Raw genomic sequence first — 19,188 nt, 5'->3', positions numbered from 1 at the left:
ATATTGCTGTGATTTTTAGGAAAGTTAAACATTTTTCATTGCACTCTATTCAAACCCAGTCTGCTGGACAGGGTGCAAGCTCCTTTTATGGGATGTGTGAGAAACAGGGTTGGATGTTTTTCACAGGTTATTTCCCAGATTGTTGTGTTTTCACATGAATTTCCTCTGTAGTGGAAGACAGGAGTTTCATCATTTTGCCAGATGAGCATTTCAAACTGCTTCTCCTTTGCAGCCAAGAGGACTGTTTGGAGTTATGAGCACTAACCTGGTAGCTACACTGAGCTGTAAAAGCTTTGAATTTCTATGAGGATTAAATTGCAGTTCAGGTCACAGTCAGTGCTGTGATAGGATGCCAGTAAAGGAGAGCAAATTGTCATCAGATCGTAATAAAAAAGGATTTTATTGTTAATTAATTCTGAGCACCAGAAAAAGCGCTACGTGCTTTAACCATGAAGGTGGGAAATAAATCTGTGTCCTAGAAAAGATGCAGCAAGGAAGTGAAGCAAATGACTTGGGGTGAGAAAAGGACATAAGAAAAGTAAATAGGAGGGAGAGCAAAAGTTTGTATCAGGCTCATAAAGTGAATCAGGTTGATTATATATGGATCTTCTAGTTAATAAATTGTATTAATATGTACTTATTACTAGTTAAATATTTGTTCTGTTTCTACAGTTTTAAAAGATTATATGAACTTAGAGCATTTCTTCTGGGCTATTGATCACTCCTGCCTGATTCTACCATAACTCCTCTCCTCACTAAGGCCCACCTTGTCTTGTGGTGACAGACAGGTGGGTTACCTGGTTTAGAGGGGATTAATGGCACCATCTCCCATCCTGAATCCCAGCCAAACACTCTGAAGGCTTTCCTGGCTCTTACACACTGTCAAAGCAGATTCATCTTGCCACTGTTATCCTTTTAGCAGATGTTTTTCTCTTCATATTTGAAGAGCACCAGTGCAAGGGGAACCGTTAATTACAGCTTATTGTGAATTCTTCTCTTTGTTCTAATTTTCCTTAAGAAACATGCTCATGAAAGTAATGTTAAGATTACAGTGACCTTAACAGCACTTAAGACAATGTCTCATTGTACAATTTAAAGCAAATGAAATTCTGGTTTCCAGTTAACTCTGTGCTATTTGCCTTAACTTGGTTCTGAGTCACTGCCCTCCACCACCTTACTTCTTTGCATGCTAGCCAGAAACAAGGGCCCAGAAGACATTTCTGTCCTGGTCAGCATATATGACACCCCAAACACCTTATCTTCTGTTAAACGCAGAACTAATTGGCATCCACCATCTGTACCTGTTCTGACTGGGCATCAGGATAAATAAGCCACTCCTAGGGGAAGTAGTAATTTATCTGACTCGCCTTTTTATGGTGCCTATGGCAGTAAAGGGCTAGAGACTATTTGAACAGTGTCTAGCTCTAGGCAGGGCATGATCAAGACAAGCTGTTGGATTTTGGTGCACCTTGTGGTTTCCCAGTGGTGTCTGAGGCCAGGGATGTGGAGGGTGATATATGAGCCACAGCAATATGGATTTTCAGAAGCCAACACACTTACTCATGCCCTCTGACCAGTATGAGAAAGCTTTTTCAGACAAGGAGAGTACTTCAGACAGTGTAGAAATTTGGCCGGTGTAGATGAGTAATGCAGATAACATTTTTCTTTTTCTTTTCAACTGCTGTGTGGTGGAGGATGATGGCACACACTGTCATCTTGGCATTACAGTATGGGTGAACATGTCTCAGAGGTTTATAGGGGTAAGGTCTGGATCTGGATGAAGAGCATGGTGAGATGTCATGGTCAGACTGTCAGAGGTGCCTCTCACCCATTACAGGGAAAGAACTTCAGTTCTTTCTACCCATTGAAACAAGTATTTTCCCTTCTCCCTCTTTTTCCTGAATTGAAATCAGGGATGACCTGTGAGTCCTCTCCCTTCAATGGGTAAATTGCTTTCACCCACTCCTACCAACCCCTTCCTGACTTGGAAGCAGACCACTGCCCCAGCTTGGGAAAAGGTCAGGACTTCACCAGGGAGGGTGACTGTCCAACCTTGAGGTGGGTCAAAGGAAGGAGTCGCTTGATGGCAGCAAGTTCAGAGAAAACCATCCTATGATGTCTCACCTCCTTCACACCCTGCTCCACCCATGCAGGAGGAGCTATCTGAAGACTGATCTTTCATGAAACATCCCTGGAAAGTCCCTGAGCTAGGACTGCTCTTCTCCACCTGCAAGGTGGAGCTCAGCTCCTGGCTGGCTGTGGGCAAGCAGAGCTGCCTCTCTCTGAGCAAGTCTTCTCATCCCATCTCATCACCATAACATGTTATTTTCATTTCTCTCTGGAGCATGACCTGCTTCAGCCCCTGAATGCTAATGCTAATTTTCTTCAAATGTTCTTAGCTAAACTCTGGATGAATTTACTCAAACAGTTTCCAGAGTCAAGACAGACCTTATGTTCATGTTTCAGATGGCACTTCCTTGCCCGGAGGCCACAAATAGAGCAGACCTGACTTTTCAGATCAGAATAGTGCTACAAAAAATCTTTTGGTGTTCTCCAGATGTTTCACAGTTGAAAGCAGCCACGTTTTAAGTCAGATGACTGCAAAAATATGCACTGTGTCTCACCATAACTATAAAGCAGCCACACTTCATTTTTCTGGAGACAAATCTGGATGATGCTTGTCTTTTCCCCTGCCATAACAATCATCTCAGTTTTATCTGGGCAATTTGAAACACCACATCTCTTCGCCTAGATGATGTGACCTAAGCTGTCAGCCAAAGACAAAACTAGCTTCTCAAGAACACCTTTCAATATTCATGGCCTTAGGAGATCTCTTTTCATTAAAGGTGATACTGGTTAGGGCCTTGGTGTTTATAAATAAAATAAGGTTCTCATACCCCACACAAAATTCTCCTTTTATCTGGTTATATTCCTCCTCTTGTTCTGTATCTTTATTATTCACCAAATACTTAGTTTATGCTTATGCTAAAAACCAGCTGCCTGGGTTATCATGAGGTCCCTTATTCCACTGTACAAAGTTTGCCACAAAGTAAGAAAAGACTTAACATCTCTATGATTCAACTGAAAAAGCACAAATGTGGTGATAAGATCCCATAATTCTGCTGTGGGGTTTGTGTAATCTTGATTTGTTTATTTTATTATATTATGTTTCTCAGGTCACTTCTCTTAGGGCATTTATTGAATTAGTTGATGCTTTTGCAAAGATCAGCACTGAAGTATTTATTATTGCTGTTAATATTCATTGTATGTCTACATTGCCAGTTGCGTGGTGTAGAGATCTCCATGCCAGACTGCTTCTGGTATTCTTTTCTCTGATGGGCTGGTTCTAAAATCTGCATGCAGCATTGCAGCTTACAGTACAGCTATACCTGAACTGAACAATTTATATTATCAGAGATCCCTGTAGAACATAAGGTTAGAAGTGTGTTGTCTTTTAAAAGAAAGTTGAGATTCTGGAGCAAAGCTCGGTGGTCAAAGATTAAATCATTGCAAGTTCTGGCTGCAGGAAATGGAACCGTCAGTACCAATAGCTCAGACCTGTGAGCTGGTGATCCTACAGTGAGGTATTTGGGCCTTGCAGATGAAACATCGCTGCAGAGATGCTTTCAAAGCATGTGGAAGCCTGGTGTGTCCCTCTTCTGCTGGAGCTGTGCTGAAGGTCCTGTCTCCTTCAGGTCAGACAGCTCTACTGCCCCAACCAGCACCTCCTAATACTCTTCAGCTCAAATAGGTCCCAAAGCTTAGGCAACATAAATAAAGGACCCCTGCAAATCTGGTTTGTCTGTGCTGAACTGGATCTGCTGGCATGGTGAGCTGATCTGCCACCAGCTCTGTGGGTGGGTAACACAGCTTTTGCTGTGCCCTTCACTGGGATTGTGGGCTAGAGCAGAGCTTCCCTACCCAGCACTCTGAATGTGTTTCTGCAGGAACAGACCCTGCTTTCCTAGTGCTGATTCCTGGAGGGAGAGTAAAAACAACTGCCCCCTATAAGAAAAACCTCTTGACCAGGCTTCTGTTTGGGGTTCTGCTGAAGCTTGCCTACAGAGCACTCTGCTCATTTCTGACACTTCCCTACAAGCCTTCCCTTGAGAGGCAATAGTGATTGCATGGCAGCTGATAGGGTGTGCTAGCGGGGTTAGGAAGAAAATTAATGGCTGCAGTGGAAAGGGGAAGCAGCATGCCTGGAAGAGCAGGAGAAGGCAATCTGTTTAGTTCAAGTTTTGGGGCAGAGGATTTTCTTCTGTTTCACACACAAGTCTCCACTGCTGTTTGTGATTTGCTTTTCTGTAGTGAATGCCACCAAAAGGTGAGAAAAGACTAAGAAGGAATCAAGCATAGTCTGGTATGATCTGCACAGTGGTGACAGAAAAGACAGTCTGCCTGGATCTGCTGTCACAGGAACATGAACACACCTTACTCCCTGTCTTCCTCTTTTCTGAGTCCTTGGAATAGATCCTCTGGCTCTCTTCATGTCCCTCTGCAGCCCAGGCAACTGCTGAATCCAAACCCACACAAGAGAGCAGATGCTCTTTTTCCACTAAGACCGTGAAAGAGATTGAAAATAGTGGAAGCCCAGCTTCCAGACCGGACAGCTGAGACTATCTAAGTTTTTGTTGATCCCTTGGAGGACTTTGTTTTTGCCTTAAATGTCTCAAACTTCCCCTTGCCACTGATCATGACTAGTCCACCTGGGAAGCTGTGTGTGGGTGTCAGGTCATTGGGAAAAGTACCTAGGAGGATGTGAGATGCTTTCTAACATTTTCTACATCAGGCGTGCAGTGTGCTTAGCAGGGAGGCTGATGTGCAGCCATGCTGCAGCCCTGGGAGGTGGTAGTCCTAAAAACAACACTCTGCCCTGAGTGCCCACAGAACAAGTCTGACAAATGAATTTTGTACTATGCTGTACTTCTGGAAACAAGCAGTGAGCAGGTAAATCTCAAAGGGCAATTTAGAAGGGCAGGTTGCAATTACACTTAGAGGAATTTGGTCAGGAGGAAAGTAGGGCAAAAAGTTATTTAGAAGCCCTGATGACATTTTCCGTACTGTAATGCAAATACTCTACTCCCCTCATCAGGTGCCTTGGAAGCACCTTTCTTTTTTAAACATTTGCTTTCCCTGGTAAGTTTTCTGGGTACCTCCTCCTGCTCTTGCAAACCTTTAAGCCGTAGTTGCACAGCAGCTGCACTGTGCCTAAATGTCACTTGGTTTCCACAAGCTGCATGCTCTGTTGTTTTCAAGCTGCCCGCAGGGCAGGATTCAGTAAGCTTTTTACCGCTACAGCTTTAGCAGTGCCCTGTGATGTGGAATTGTATCATCGTTGCCTCTCCACTGCCATGGTTGTCCTCCCACAGGGCTTGAAAGGCCTCGAGGCTGTGGCGCTGGCCCAGGCGCCCAGCCCTTGTGCCCGTTCGTGACTGTTGCGTGTGGCAGCGATGGGAGCAGGTGCTTGAGCAGCTCCATTGTCAGCCCGAGAGCCTTGCTCCCGTGAAGCACCATAGCTTCACTGGAAGATGGGCTCATCTCCACGGCGCGGGTGCCTAGATCCTGTGTGCCATGGGCTGCCACGGCGTATTCACTGGCCGCCTGCCTTACGGGCACGACCATGGCAGTACAGACACGAGTCCCGCCGAGGCAGCGGTGCAAGAGGGCAGGCTGCTGTGCTGCCCGCGTCCCAGCAGCCATCTCCTGAGGCTCAACCCGTGTCACTCGCTCCCCGCCACGGGGGCCCCGCCGCCCCGTCCCCGCTGCAGCTGCGGCGCCGAGCGCATCCCCGTCGGCAGCCGGCCCCCGCTCCCCGCGCCGGCCAGGCCGGGAGGAGGAGGAGCAGGAGGAGGCGCGGAGCCCTCCGCCCCCTGCGGCGGAGCGGGCGAGGCGTTAGGACCCGGCGGCGGCGGCTGGGCGGTGCGGGGCCGGGGCCGGAGCCGGAGCGGTGCGGGGCGGGGGAGCCGCGCCGCCGCCTCCTCCTCTCCTCCTCTTCTCTCCTTCCTCCCGCAGCCGCCCCTGCCCGTCCAGGCAGCGCTCCCAGGCTCCCCCGGGGCGCTCGGCATGAGGAGGATCAGGGCCAATGCCATCGCCATCCTGACCGTCGCCTGGATCCTGGGCACTTTCTACTACTTATGGCAGGACAACAAGCCCCGCTCGGCGGCTGCCGGCAGGTCCGCCGGAGGCGGTAGCGGCGGCGCCCGGAGCGGGCAGAGGGCGGCCGGCAGGCTGGAGCTGCGCCGGGAGGAGAGGACCATCCCCCTTATCGTGAGTGAGCGGCGGCCGCCAGCATCCCGTCCTGCCGCGGCGGGGAGGATGCTCGGGAAGGGAGCCGCCGCGGCGGGCGCGGGGTGCGCCGGCGGAGGGCTGCGCTTTGCCTTCGGGTTGCTTTCTGTTTATTTTAGCATTCGTGCTTGTCACCATGGCAGCCGCTACAATCGGGGAGCAGGGTGGGCACTCTCGGGGGAATAGAGTAATGCCGTAGGGTAAAGTGTTCGCGAGTTGTCTCCGCCGCTCTCAGCCCGGGCTCTGCTCCTCCGGCTTGAGAGCGGCTGCCCTTGGCCGGGAAAAAAGGCGGGTGAAACAGCTGGAAGGTTTTTGTTTCGCGTTCAGGAGGCGCACACATACAGATATGTACAGACACATGTATGTGATCACAGTGCTTTCCTGTCAGGACCAGCTGAGACCCATGACCTCTCACAAGCCCTTCCTCCGGCCAGCCGGCGGGCTCTGAGCATCGGGCCGGGGGGACGCGAGTGGCACTTGCAGTGGGGGACTGTACAGCTGGTACCAACCTCGGCCTCCTCCGCTTGGTTGCCAGATGGGGGACCTGGGCGCCACTCGGGAGTTTTGTCTCTTTTAAGCCAGAGACAGCAGTCTGAGTCGGGCTCAGGCTAGAGTTTGGGCAGGGAGATGGCGGGAGCCCCCAGGGCTCCTTCCTAACCCGAGGGGTGGTAGCAGTGCCCTGATGTGCTACTTTAGTTTTGTTGAAAGCCCCACACTCGGCCCTCCCTGGGTATCTGTGGGCTCGGTAGGGGGATAAAATTGAGCTCCTGTCTTAAGGATGATGAGGACCTTTCTGCTCTGTCCGTGGGGGTGATTTGTCCTCCCTTCAGCCTGTATAATAGCATCAATAAAGCTCTCCCAACTCTAGGCAATCGCTTCATAAAAAATAAATCAGCCCCTGGGGCAAGAAGTGGCCCAGCAATATCATTCCCAGTGATCCAGCTGAAGCAGTTCGGGAACTGCACCGTGTGTCACTCTTTGGCTGCGAATCCATTTGTCAGCTGGTTACGCACACACGGAAGCGAACAAAAGCAGCAGCCCGGTCAGAGTCGGAGCAGGGGCCAGCTGCCAGGGCTGCCCGCTCCCCTCCTTGGCTGGCACTGGGATTTTTTTGGCCTGTGTCTTGCTTTTCTTCACTTGTAAAGTGGGGATGGGAGGTGTGTGTGTATGCGTGTTTGGGAAGCCTTGTGAATGTTTGGAAAACGCTGTCAGAGCAGTCCTAGCCCTCAGGCAGCAGAGTGGAAACCCTTCAGCTGAGCCCCTTGGCCATTGCTTGCAGCTGCTGAAACTCCAAAGTCAAAGCTGAGGCTCTGGGGCAGAGCACTTACGTTATTTGCTGCTCGCTAGGGCTGGGGACTGCTGGCAGGTCAGGCTGCTCTGCTGTGAGACCCTCTGTGGAGTAGGACTGTGGAAATGAGTACAGTGAGGAGCTCTGTGAGTGCTGTTATTGCTGTAGCCCTTTGGGTGTGCTGGGAAACACTCTCAGGCTGGCCAGGGCTGAGTTGAACAGACGGAGGATTTGGAACACTCCTGCTTTTGATTCCACCTTAGTGGCAGAGGAAGCTGCCCCTGAGCCTCTGATTTCTTGGGTGAGCTTGAACATGCTGCTCTAACAGTTTTATTTCTCTGTTGCCCTGCTTATCCCTTCTGGTTTTTTATAGCATTTACTTTACTCCCTCTCAGAGGGCTTGTGAGGTTACATGAATCCATATTGTCTGCCAAGCACCTTAAAATCCTGGTGAGGAGGATGCTGTGGCAGTGCCGCACGTTGTTATATTGCTGCTGTTTGGGGGGAGGCAGTATGTGCTCATGGCTAACCACAAAGCCTCTCCTTACAAGATACAGTGTCATGCAACGGCCACTCCAAATCTGATCTTGCTCTCAAAATGCTGTAAATCATCCCAACTCTGCTCCATGCCCAAAATCCCTTAGCAAGGAAATATAATCATCTTTTGTGTCTCCAGTCCCTGTGTAACTGAGGTCCCAGGATGTGCCAGCCCTCCCAGTAGGGCTCCCAGGTGTCTCTGAGATGAAGGAGGACCCTCTCCCGATGTACTTGGCAGTGGGGCATGGTGGAAATATCACATCCTGACCTGCCATGATGTATTTGCATAGAGAAGGGAAACATAGGGAAATAGGGAAATAGGAAGGGTTTGTGGTGTTTGGGCTTTCCCTCAGGCATACAGGTTCCCAGGGGTTTGGTGGGTTGCCATGAGAGGCAAGGTGGTAAAATGCAGTATGTGTACTCCTGTAACTATGCAGTGCTATGGCTGTGGGGTGCTTAACAGGCTTAGCAGTGATGTGTGCAAGGAGCTGTCCCAGCCTTGGCCTCTGCCTGCGCTGCTGGGGCAGAAGCAGGGAAGTGACTGCAGGTGGGCACGGTGCAGGAAGGTTGGTGGAGATCTGGGGACAGCACTGTCCCCCAGGGCATGGCATGTAGCAGGATCTGAGCAGTGGGTCTTGTGGTTTGAGCTGCGTGTGTGAGCCTGAGGGCTGGTCAGGCCGGGGCAGTAGCTGAGCAGACGGTCCCCAGCATGTGGCCGGCTTTGTCCCTGGCTGCACGGCGTGTGGGCTGCGGCACAGCCCACCTCCCGCTCCCAGCCAGCACGAGAAATGTGCCAGTTCTAGTGCCCCGCTGGAGAAATAATGGATCTAGAGAAGCAGCTGTCCTTTGGCAGCACAGAGCCTTCAACCCTGAGTTCATTCCCCTTGAAGTTAGATTATTTGACTTAATGCATAATGGCAGTCATGTATACGGGGAGGCGTGCCTGTGCTCCCTTGGCTTTCTGCAGAGCCACTGAGACAAGCTGCCTATTTTGATCCAGCTTCTGGTTTCCTCTGCTCTGCATGAGTGATGGTGTTGGAGCTCAGGTTTGGGATCATCTGCAATTAAGGGTGACTCATGTGATTTATGGGTCTCTGGAAAAATATTTCTTCAGTTTTCTAAAATTGGCTGCTTTTTCTGTCTGGGAAAAATAAAAAAATCTTTCTTTTGGATGAGCGAGTCCAAGAGTTCTGCCCTTGCATCTATGCTATGACATTTCAAATCCTGGGCAAGTGAAAGTGTACTGCATGGGTTTAAAAACTGAAGTGCTTTTTGGGCTTGTGTTTTACTTCTTTATTCTCTCTTAATGTGAAGAATAAAAATCACCTTAGGTAAATAGTCAATTGCAAGTCTCAGCCTGAAGCTGTTTTTTATTTGTTGACCTCATATTTATTAGCACAACTTTGAACTTAAAATCTGGATGTCTGATTCCTGGAGTCATCCAGGGAAGCCTTTGAATATTTAAGCTGGGGCACAGAGCTGTCAGAGATCAGTGTCCCAGAAACAGCTCGTGCATTAATAGTGATCCTACAGATATCTGCTTTATATACAGAAATCTTGACATGTGGCCTCTCTGCAATAGGCTCTTCATAAACAGGCTCTACAGATGCTTGAAATGAAAATTCAGAAATTGGTAAATAGCAGGGCTCACTTGGTGACACGCTGAGCCCTGCGTGCTTCCCCTTCCACTTACCACAGAGGGTAGAAACACAAGCGAGTATCACACTCCTAGAAATGCATTTTTCCTCTGGAGCACAGCATAGTTTCATATCGATTAGAAGGAGCCCGAGACCTCTGATAGTTGCTTTGTGTGCTTTTGGAAGATGAACTTATTCCCTGGACTCTTTTCTGTCCCTCCCTAGCAAAAGGTTGTCTCATGTCTCCAGGAAATTTCCAAAGGCCAGAAGCCGTGCCATGTGTCTTTGGAAGGGTTTTGGCATCGTTCCTGCACTATGTACCAGTGGTTAATTGTTCACCATGTGCTGCTTATGTGCTTTCGTATGGCACTGATGAGCAGAGCCCAGGGCTCTGCTCTTCCCTGCCTAAAGACTGCAGCATGGGAAGCTCACCCAGCATACTTGTGTCCCAGTGAAGAGAGCGAGGCCATTGCTGCAGTGTGGGCAAAGCTTGTTAGTGAGAGGGATGGTTGGTAGGCAGCTTTCAAAGAGACATTTTTCTGTTGGCTGACTGTGAGCTGAGGGTGGGAGTATTTGCTCCTATTCCCTAGTCAAAAGCGGGATGTGAAGCTGCCCACAGGGTTCTTCAGCTTGCTGTCTTCTCTGGGGTGGCAGGAAAGCAGCAACACGCCTGGAAGTTGGAGACAGGAGAGTATCGTTATCTAAATGCTCTGACTTGTGTTAGGCTGATGCCCAGTTGCTCTTTGGAGCAGGTATGATGCCTCTTCTCTTTGTCAATTGCTCTTTGGAGCCGGTATGTTGTCTCTTGTCTTCATCCTGCCAACTTTTGTGACCTGTGTAGTTGCTCTGTGACCCCACTGGAGCCAGTCTGGCAGCAGAGAGGCCCTGTATTGTAATGCTGGTTCAGGTTGCCTGGGCTCGGCCCTCCTGGCTGCTCCCTACCTCTGTGCTCAGCCATGTAAAATGAGCTCTGGGGAGATGAGATCAAGGCGTCCTTTTTCCTTGTAGCAAGGATTTGTAAAAGCTCTGCAAACATCACTGAACTGAGTGTCACCTGCCTGTGGTGAGACAGCAAGCAGGAGACTCCACTGGGATGCTTTACTCAGAACAGGTGGTGTGCGTAGGCAAAGAACAAGTTGGCGAGGAAAGATGTCAATTGTTTCATTCCCATGTCTTGTTTAGCCAGAAAATAGGCAGTGGCTGGGCTTTACCTGCTTCTCTGAGCTGCCAAACTGGCACATTTAGCCATGCTTGGATTTGCCACCATGTAAGACCACCTTGATGTTTGCTCTTCAGACCCTGGAACACCTAGTTAGCAGCATGCTCTGGTGCTTTTGTTTTGTGTTGCCTTTGGCTCCTGGGTATCTGAATCCCACAGAGCAGGCGCTGGCTGATGTTCACTGTGCATTCATGAATGATTTTATTCTCATCCCTTCATCACATTTCCTCTGTGTGCAGCTTTCAGAGGATGCTGTTTTCCTCATGACTGGGATAACCTGCAACTTCCATGGTTTGCTAAATGATACAATTTTTCAGGGACCTGTGTCCCATGAGGCTCCTGCATCTGTGCCTGCCTGGAGGCAGGTCTTGTAGTCTCAGGCATGTAACTCTGGAAACTGAGGTGGATCCTAAATAAATAAAATAACCCAACAAACACAACAAGAGGGGGAACAGTACTAATTCCTTGCACTGACATATTGTCAGACCTGATCTCATGACCTGCTGTGCCATGGAGAGAAAAGACCTAATTTTTAATGAGATGTCACAGTTCATTTCAGCAGCTTCCTTACCATTTTACTCATAGCAGGTTGGTCCCTCTTGAGTCTACTGCCTTTTGGGGCAAGGATCAGACATATTGCTCTGTAGATTTCTCTCTGCTCTTATGCTATCTGTGTTTGAGTTTGCACACATGGACTGAGCACAGGAGGCTCTGTGGTCTCCCCAAGGCTGTGATGCTGCCTGTAAGCCAGACTACCTAGTCTGCAGGAGCTCGAGACCAGCAAGGTACGGTGAGCAAGCCATGTTCAACAGCTCACAAAATGCTCTCATTTTCTTAAAACATCTTCCTTTCAAGTTAAAGTGGAGGAAACTTCATCTCTTCATCCTACCAGCCTGCAAAGCAGCTCACTCCCTGTGGCTCTGCAAATATCTGGGGTGTTGGAAATGAGATGGAAAAGAAGCTGCAGGTGGCAGTGCCAATGCTTTTGCAGGTGAAGATGCTCCTGCCAGTTGCTGGGTTTGCCTGTGCTGTTCAGCCTGGACTGTTCCACTGCCAAAATCCAGCACCTGCCTGGCTCTGTATGGCCCAGCACCTGTATGGCCTCTGCTCTTCCCAGTTTGTATCAGGGTGGGGGACACAGCCCTTAATGCTTGGGGTTTTGTGACAGCAATTCCTGCTGTGGCCAGACCCTTGCAGCACTGATTTTTTTTTTATCTCTGTGGCATCTCTCTTATGGCACATAAGGCCTGTGCCAGCTGCCTGGGAAAGGATGACTTGGTAACTTTTTCTCTAAGGATATTACTGCAGGAGGAAGATTCAGTGACAGCTTGACAGTTTAATATTTTATTTACAGTGTTTATGTTTTAAAAATGTGGGAATGACTGCTATTTGCCTAAATGTCAGAAAATTATTTTATATTTAATTTGTCCCAGCAGTCCTTGTGGTACATTAAAAATAAAATAAAAAAAAATTGTTCACAATAGTAATATTAATAAAATCCAGTTGGCAGCACTAGCCTTAATTGTTAATCAAAACAATGCTGTAGCTGTAGTGAGGTAGCCAGGGCTTGGGGAATGTGGTGGTCTGGGCAGCCTGGGACAGTGTGTAGCAGTGAGGGGAGTGCCAGTGCAGTGCTCCTGAACATGATTTATTTTACTAGAGCCTTTTCATTAAATCAGTACGTGAAGCAGTTGCAAGTTTTAGTGAGCTGAAGCATTCTTTAGTATGCAGCTGCTTCCTCTGGTAGGTTTGTCTTTGCATATACAAAACTGTCTTAAGATTTAAAAACTAAAAATTTGGCAGTGTTGCGGGAAACAGAAAGCTTTGATAGACTTCTCAGTTTGCTGTTTGCCATGGTGAAACTTGGTCCAGACACTTCATCCCAAGGCAGGCAGGTTGAGGGTCACTTAAAAGGCAGGGGGAGAAGATGTTTTTTTTCAGTGGCACTGAAATGGGACTGCCCATTTTGGAGCACTGAAAACTGACTTAATTATTCCTGTTGGAAAAATGTGCATAGCACAAAGGCAATGAAACAAACAGAGGCATATGTGTTGGAGATGAAGCACATGGGACAGCAGGGGGACCCTGGCTCACTTGTGCATTGTCTCTCTTCTGCAGGGGAAGCCCCAGGGCAGAGCCTGGCAAGGTGGGATCTTTTGCTCTTCCTTGGCTCCCCATAGAATGCCAGCTGGTTGTTTCTATTCTATGTCACCTCAGCAAGAGTCCCAGGCCCTTGCTTTCTCTTTCCTGTTTTGGTCATGTATGCTGCTCTCCTGTGCCCCTCCAGCTCAGTCTGCCAGCTCCTGCAGCAGAGTTGTAGTTTCTTTGGGGTTGTCCTGTCAGCTGTCGTTGCTGCTTTGTCTCTCTGGTGCCTAGCGCAGAGGCCGTGATCCACAGCACATCCCATACTGTTGCATTAAGGTAAAGACTGAACCACAGTGAGACCCATGGGCTGTGAGTTGAGCTGGCTTGTTGACTGAGCTGAACTTATCTTCCTCACAGGCTCTTCATATGCCTCAGTTTCCCCAAAGTCTACAATGAAAATTTTATCTACTTCACAGGGCTTTTGGGCAGCTTAGCTTGCAAGTTTTGTAAAGGGCTGGAGATGAAAGAGATAACCTTAGCAAAATGGTTGAGTTCTCCCTTTGTATACCCTCTGAACAAGGAAGGGGATTAGCAGAAATGTAGCAGGTCAGGGCCGATCTGCTGCAAGAGGAAGGTGTTAAAGGCACAGCATGGGCTGCTCCATGCACTGAACAGCAGGATTTGTTAGAAAAGGTTGTGTATTACCTGCTGCTGTCTTTTGCTTTGTCTTTACAAGCACGTATTCTTGCAACTAATAAAAGTGATAAAAGACGGGTGGTGGACTGTCCACTTCAGATTTCCATGTCCCAGTTGTGCTTGGGGCTGTGGAAACAGTGAGATATATGGCAGTACATTAAAAAAAAATCAAAAACAAAGTAAAAAAAAATAGGGGTCTCTTGGGCCCCATCTTTGCAGAGAAATTACCCATGTTGTGATGTGCTTTGTCCATGTGGGTAATTTCTCAGTGTTGGTAGAGACTGGGTTTTTGATAGGCAGCTGCATGCTTCCTTTGGAGCTACTTTCTTTCGGCTCCTTCAGGGACATCATCCATGCAGAGACCTGCCTCAGCTCCCTCTGCAGTGCCACTGCAGGTCTCACAGCACTGTTGGTGTCCATGTTCATCCCCAGGATGAGAATGAAGCTGTCACATGCGGCTGCCCCTGGGCTGGGAAGCTGTTTTGGCTGCTCAGATGATGCTTGGCTGGTCATCCTGCCATGATGGAGCTGGAGGGTTGAGTTTGCAGTTCAGGCTTCAAGGCTGCCATGGTTGGATTGGGGCAGAGCTGTAACTTCTGACTGTTACAGCATGGTCACTGATGACATTTGGCTAAAACTGCAGAAAATTATCTGCTTTAACCTCTTGTTTTCAGTTCTCCCACCTAACAAATTTTTCGTCTTGTAACCTGTAATACAATCCTTTTGAGGAGGCTTTGTTTAACAGTAGCAGAGAGAGAAAGCACCTGTGCTGAAATCTGCATCAGACATTTGTGGGCCTGTTAGGAAAAAAAAGGATTCTTTTCCTTGCCATTATTGTTTTGGATAACAGCCCTGAAACAGCTAGGGCTTGGCTGGAAAAGTGTTTCTAACCAATGAAAGTGTCTTCAGAGGTTCTCTGAAAAAACGTTTCTGCAGGAAAAAATTGGAAAAATTACGCTTTCCATCTGCTTGCATGCTGAGTGCCCTGAACAAAGTATTTGGTGCCAGAGACTGTCATGCCCAGTAATGCCATGCTGTAACTTTGTGCCTTTTGGTACCAAGTATGCAGTAAAAAGCGTAATAAATAAGGAAGAGTATATATGAGGTGCAGAAAGCAGTGCAGCTCCTCGGGTAACTGGTCAGTTAGTCTCTGAGTACAGGAATCTGGATGCAGTGGCAGTGCAAATGGGAGCCATCACATCCACACAATGAAACTGAAACAATTGTGTGCTTCCTATGTAGTTCCCTGTAGTCTTTTGAAATTGTAAAAATCAATAGTAAAGTTGGAGTTAAAAACTGGGAATGATGCAAGTGCTCATTGCCAAGTCCTGGTGCATGGGATCATGCTGTATTTCCCAGGTGCTATAATATGCATGCCATTTTTTGTGGATCATTTTCTTTCTTTGTACCTTTCAGTGAGGTTTATTCAGACCAGGTTGTGTGGTAGGAATTACCAGCCACCAGGAGTAGGCTGTATGTGTCTCCCAACCTTCTGAAATGTCTCCATTTGGCTGAACTACCTGTTTTATGCCTAAAGATAGGGAACAGCCTCTCACAGTGACTTCTGGGGGGGTTGGCAGGAGCATTGGCAAACAGGTAGGGGCATAACCCTATCTCTGGCCTAGGGATGTTCAGTTGCCACATCCCTCTTGGTGCTTCACTTGCAGAGCTGGCTCCTCTGTCAGGGGCAGGCTGGGGTGAGCACATTGCTCAGGTGCAGGGTGGTGTTTATACTGAGCTTGGGTTGGCAGCAGAAGCATGGATGATCTGCAGTGAAGAAACCCTTTCAAAAATTCTGTTGGAGCAAACCTGGATGAACTTGGTGTCTGTTTGTATCCTCCCTGTGTTTGGGTAGTCTGAGTCTAGCTGTGCTGTGCCTTGGAATGCCAGATTGCTGTATCATGCCTGTTAGCTGAGTGTCCCTGTGGGACTTTTTGGGGCATTTCCAGTCTGTGCTGGGAAATCTGGATCACACTGGCTGAGCAGCCCAAAAGAAATTTTGGCAAGGGCTGGGAAATCAGCATTCCTTCAGAACTGACTGTGAATCTGTCAGGCCAGGCAATGATGAGATGAGGTCAAGTGAGGTCTGGCCTTGGAGAAGCTGCCCAAGCACCTATCAGAAGCTGCCTTTGGCTGAGTGTGAAAGGATTTTAAGTGAGCAGTTGGACTGCTGGCTCAGGTCAGGTCCTTGAATAGACATGAATCTCAAGCTACAGGTTAGGCGAGTCATGAGGAGGTGGTTAACAGTGAAAGCTAACACTGTCCTTTCAGCACAGGATACAGACTGAGTCACATCGGGTAATGGGAAAAATCTGCTGATCTGCCTGCATCACTCTCCTTACAGCATTATTTAAAATTATGCATTTAAAATTATTTACTCATTAATTTTCTTGGGCCCAAAGCCTCAGTTTCAGGGAAGATGTGCTGGAGTTGAAAGGAAACATGGTGGGGTGATACAAATCACTGTGTGTGGCAGGGCTAATGTGAAATACAGGTTATGGCTACATTCTTCTTGCTGCTGTTCAGCTTTAATTGTGCAGTACTGCCCTGCGTGGTTGGTACCTTTGCTACCCCTTGCATCTGTGACTCAAAAGGGCTGCCTGAGTGCTTCTGCCACCCCCATGTGTTTGGATGCATCAGTCATGGCATGGCAATGCCATGGCAGTAGTGTTCTCTTGCCCACTGCCAGCATCCTTGGGGCAGTGGCTCTCACCAACTCTCACTTGCACTGAGGAATTGGAGGGGACTGTTCTGTGAGGACTTTGTGAGAGAGGTTTGATGTGTGCAAAGCTGAGCCCTTTAAATCTTGGTGCCCTAGTTAACGGGGATTTAGTCCTTCCAACCTGTCACAGTCCATCTCATTTTTCCCCCTCTTTCCCTTTAGTTAGAGGATTAAAATTGTCGCACTGAGCTTAAAGGGGATTGGAATGCTCTGTATTTTTCTTCTGCTTTTGCCCAATGTCTCCTAAGAGACATCATAAAGAATGGCCAAGAATGGATAAACAGGTATTAGCACCACTGCAAGTGCTGAAGAAGAGGAGAGAAAACTCTCCCTACCCTGTTGTGCCTGCATTATTGCAGGGGCTCTGCAGGATGCTCATGACCTCCTGAGCTGTGGCAGCTGCCCCACACACTGGCTTTAGTCTGTGTCTACAGATTACCTGAGGCAGGAGCAGGGACTTCTGGCACTCAGTTGGGCAGGACCAGCAGCTGCAGGAGAGAAGAGTGGTGCTGGAAACTGGGTGTATGAAGGAATTCCCTTCTTATTTTTCTGTGGCTCCTGTACCATAGGAGCCTTGTGAGGCTCCCCAGTTCACCAGGGTACAAAAGGAACTTGCTCCTGCCAGTGGGCTGCACGTTCAGAAAACCCAGTACACAGTTCTGCACAGTTCTTTCAGCTTGGCTTCAGCAGAATCCAAAATCTAAACTTCAAATGAAATATCTTGACTTGTTTTTTTTGTGGGGGACAGGAGGGGAGGGGTGTAACTGGGTGATGCTGTTCATAATGGTAGAATACTTAAAAGTGTTGCAAAACAGAAAGACAGGGTGACCATTTGGATTCCCTAGTTCATATAGCAGTGAATCTGAGAAATTAGGAAATAATGCTACACACGGTATTTATTAAATATCCAGGAAATTGCTAAACTAAGTCTTGTGGCAGATTCATAAAGACTAAGTAAATTCTGAGTATTCACAATACATCATCAATTTTCTTGTCCAGTTTTTTGTTAGTGCTTTTATAATTCTGCTAGAAATACAGTTCCCACTGCTATATTTAATTTGTTGGCCCTGTGCAGAGCTTTAAGTGTGGTCTTTACCATTCTCTGTGGCAAGGACAGCCATGAAGCATATTGCCAGAAGGTTATTTTGAATCATTAGAGGCAATTCGTATCTTTCTGGTCTTGAGTAGGTGAGTTGAATTTGAATGGAGAATATTTCCACTGAGGTCAGAATTTGCTTCAAGTTTTCTGTTCTGTATTTTTCTTCCCAAGATGAATTCCCATATACCTGTCCCATATCTGATAGGGGTAAATTTAGTTGCATTTTGATCAGTGCCTGTCAGGTGGGAGACATTTGAGTCAGATGCTGCTTATGCTGGGGTGGGCTCAGCAGCTGTGCAATGCAGAGATCAGATTTGCGCTGGGTTGCAATGGGGATGACTCCAGCCATTACCTGAAACTGCTTGGCAGAGCTGGGAGAGGGCTGGCAGTGTGCTGAGGGTTCAGGTGCAAAAGGAGAGATGTGGAGAGAAGCTGTTCTCTATGAAAACTCCTTTCCCCTGCCCTAGGTGTAACTGTGTGTACCAGGGGAGTGCACAGCTCACAGCTGGATGTGTGTCTCTGCATGTAGCAGGCTCTTTCTGTATGGGAAGGACTTGTTCGGGGCCCTTCTGTGAAGGGAGAGTGAGAAGGGAGACTGGTTGAATAATAAACCATTAGGGGCTGCCACAAGCCTGCTTGGAGTTACCAGTTGCCTTGCCATCCTTTTCCAAGCAATTTGCATGTAAGAGTTGTGTGAGATCTCCCATTTGTCTTGCTCCTATCCAAGACCTCACACAAGGCCTGTGCTGCTGGGTGCTTGTTACAGCGGGGATTACTGTAACACGTATATATCAAACCAGGAGTCCCGTGGAAAAGAAATATATATGGACAGATTCTTGATAGATGTTTATTTCTCCAGCCGCATGGCCGGGGCTCTCCTCAGGAACTCCTCAATCACGGGACCCCACGGTCCCTGCCCGCACCGGGGAACACAAACCAACCAATGGGGAACGAGGCTGAGCAGGGGCAGGGAAACCCCGTGCCTCCCCTCAGGGCTCCATGGCAGGGGAGGGATCCCAACAGGTGCTTCCTGTTTATCTGTAGATCTCTTTGGGTATCCAGACTAGGGGCTCTTTTGTGAAATGTGAACAGAAAAGACAGCTTCTGTCCTGGAGTTCATAACCTCTGTACATGAGTGAGATAAAGAGCTGGGGATAGAAAGCATTCTTTCCCTCATTTCAGAGATTTCAGATGCAGAGCTGAGATTAAGCCTTGAGCTCTGCTAAAAGGAAACAAAGCATTATTCATAACTGCTAACCTCTGGTTATTAACTCTGGTGAAAATACCAGTGAAGCCAAGACAGCTTGGATATTAATTGTGTACCAACACACATTCAATGAATTTGCTAGATTACCTCAGTTACCTCAAATGTCAACTTGGGTTTTGGTGTGCATTTCTTTCTGCATATTCATTTGGGGGGAAATATCATTTGAGAATAAGCTGCTGAGACAGGAGACAGGTTAGAAAAAACTTCTAAGTGATGTGTAAATGTTAATCATTAAACCTGTTACCACGTTGCAACATGACTTCTCGTCGTGATAAACTGCCTTGCCAGGCTGTACTGGAGTAAATCTCAGGGTGTTTGCTGAGCTCTGGAAGGTGGACTTCAGCCTCTCC

The 19,188-nt window shown here is 48.0% G+C and overlaps 1 protein-coding gene across 2 annotated transcripts in view; it reads left to right on the top strand.

Annotated features, from left to right (window-relative positions):
- Positions 1-5,979: 5,979 nt before the first annotated feature.
- The window catches only part of GALNT16 (polypeptide N-acetylgalactosaminyltransferase 16), a 75,593-nt gene continuing 62,384 nt past the window's right edge, over positions 5,980-19,188 (top strand). Inside the window, exon 1 of one of the 2 annotated variants that reach the window (XM_069017599.1) lies at positions 5,980-6,270. In XM_069017599.1, the coding sequence (XP_068873700.1) occupies positions 6,067-6,270 (204 nt within the window). In that variant the 5' untranslated portion in view covers positions 5,980-6,066. The remainder of the gene's footprint in view (positions 6,271-19,188) is intronic. The other variant, XM_069017600.1, reaches the window with a different exon arrangement.

Source organism: Aphelocoma coerulescens, chromosome 5 (assembly GCF_041296385.1).
Source record: "Aphelocoma coerulescens isolate FSJ_1873_10779 chromosome 5, UR_Acoe_1.0, whole genome shotgun sequence".
NCBI classification, from domain to species: Eukaryota; Metazoa; Chordata; class Aves; order Passeriformes; family Corvidae; genus Aphelocoma; species Aphelocoma coerulescens.
The sequence above is the reverse complement of the archived record's forward strand: the minus strand, read 5'-3'. Positions and strand labels throughout refer to the sequence as shown.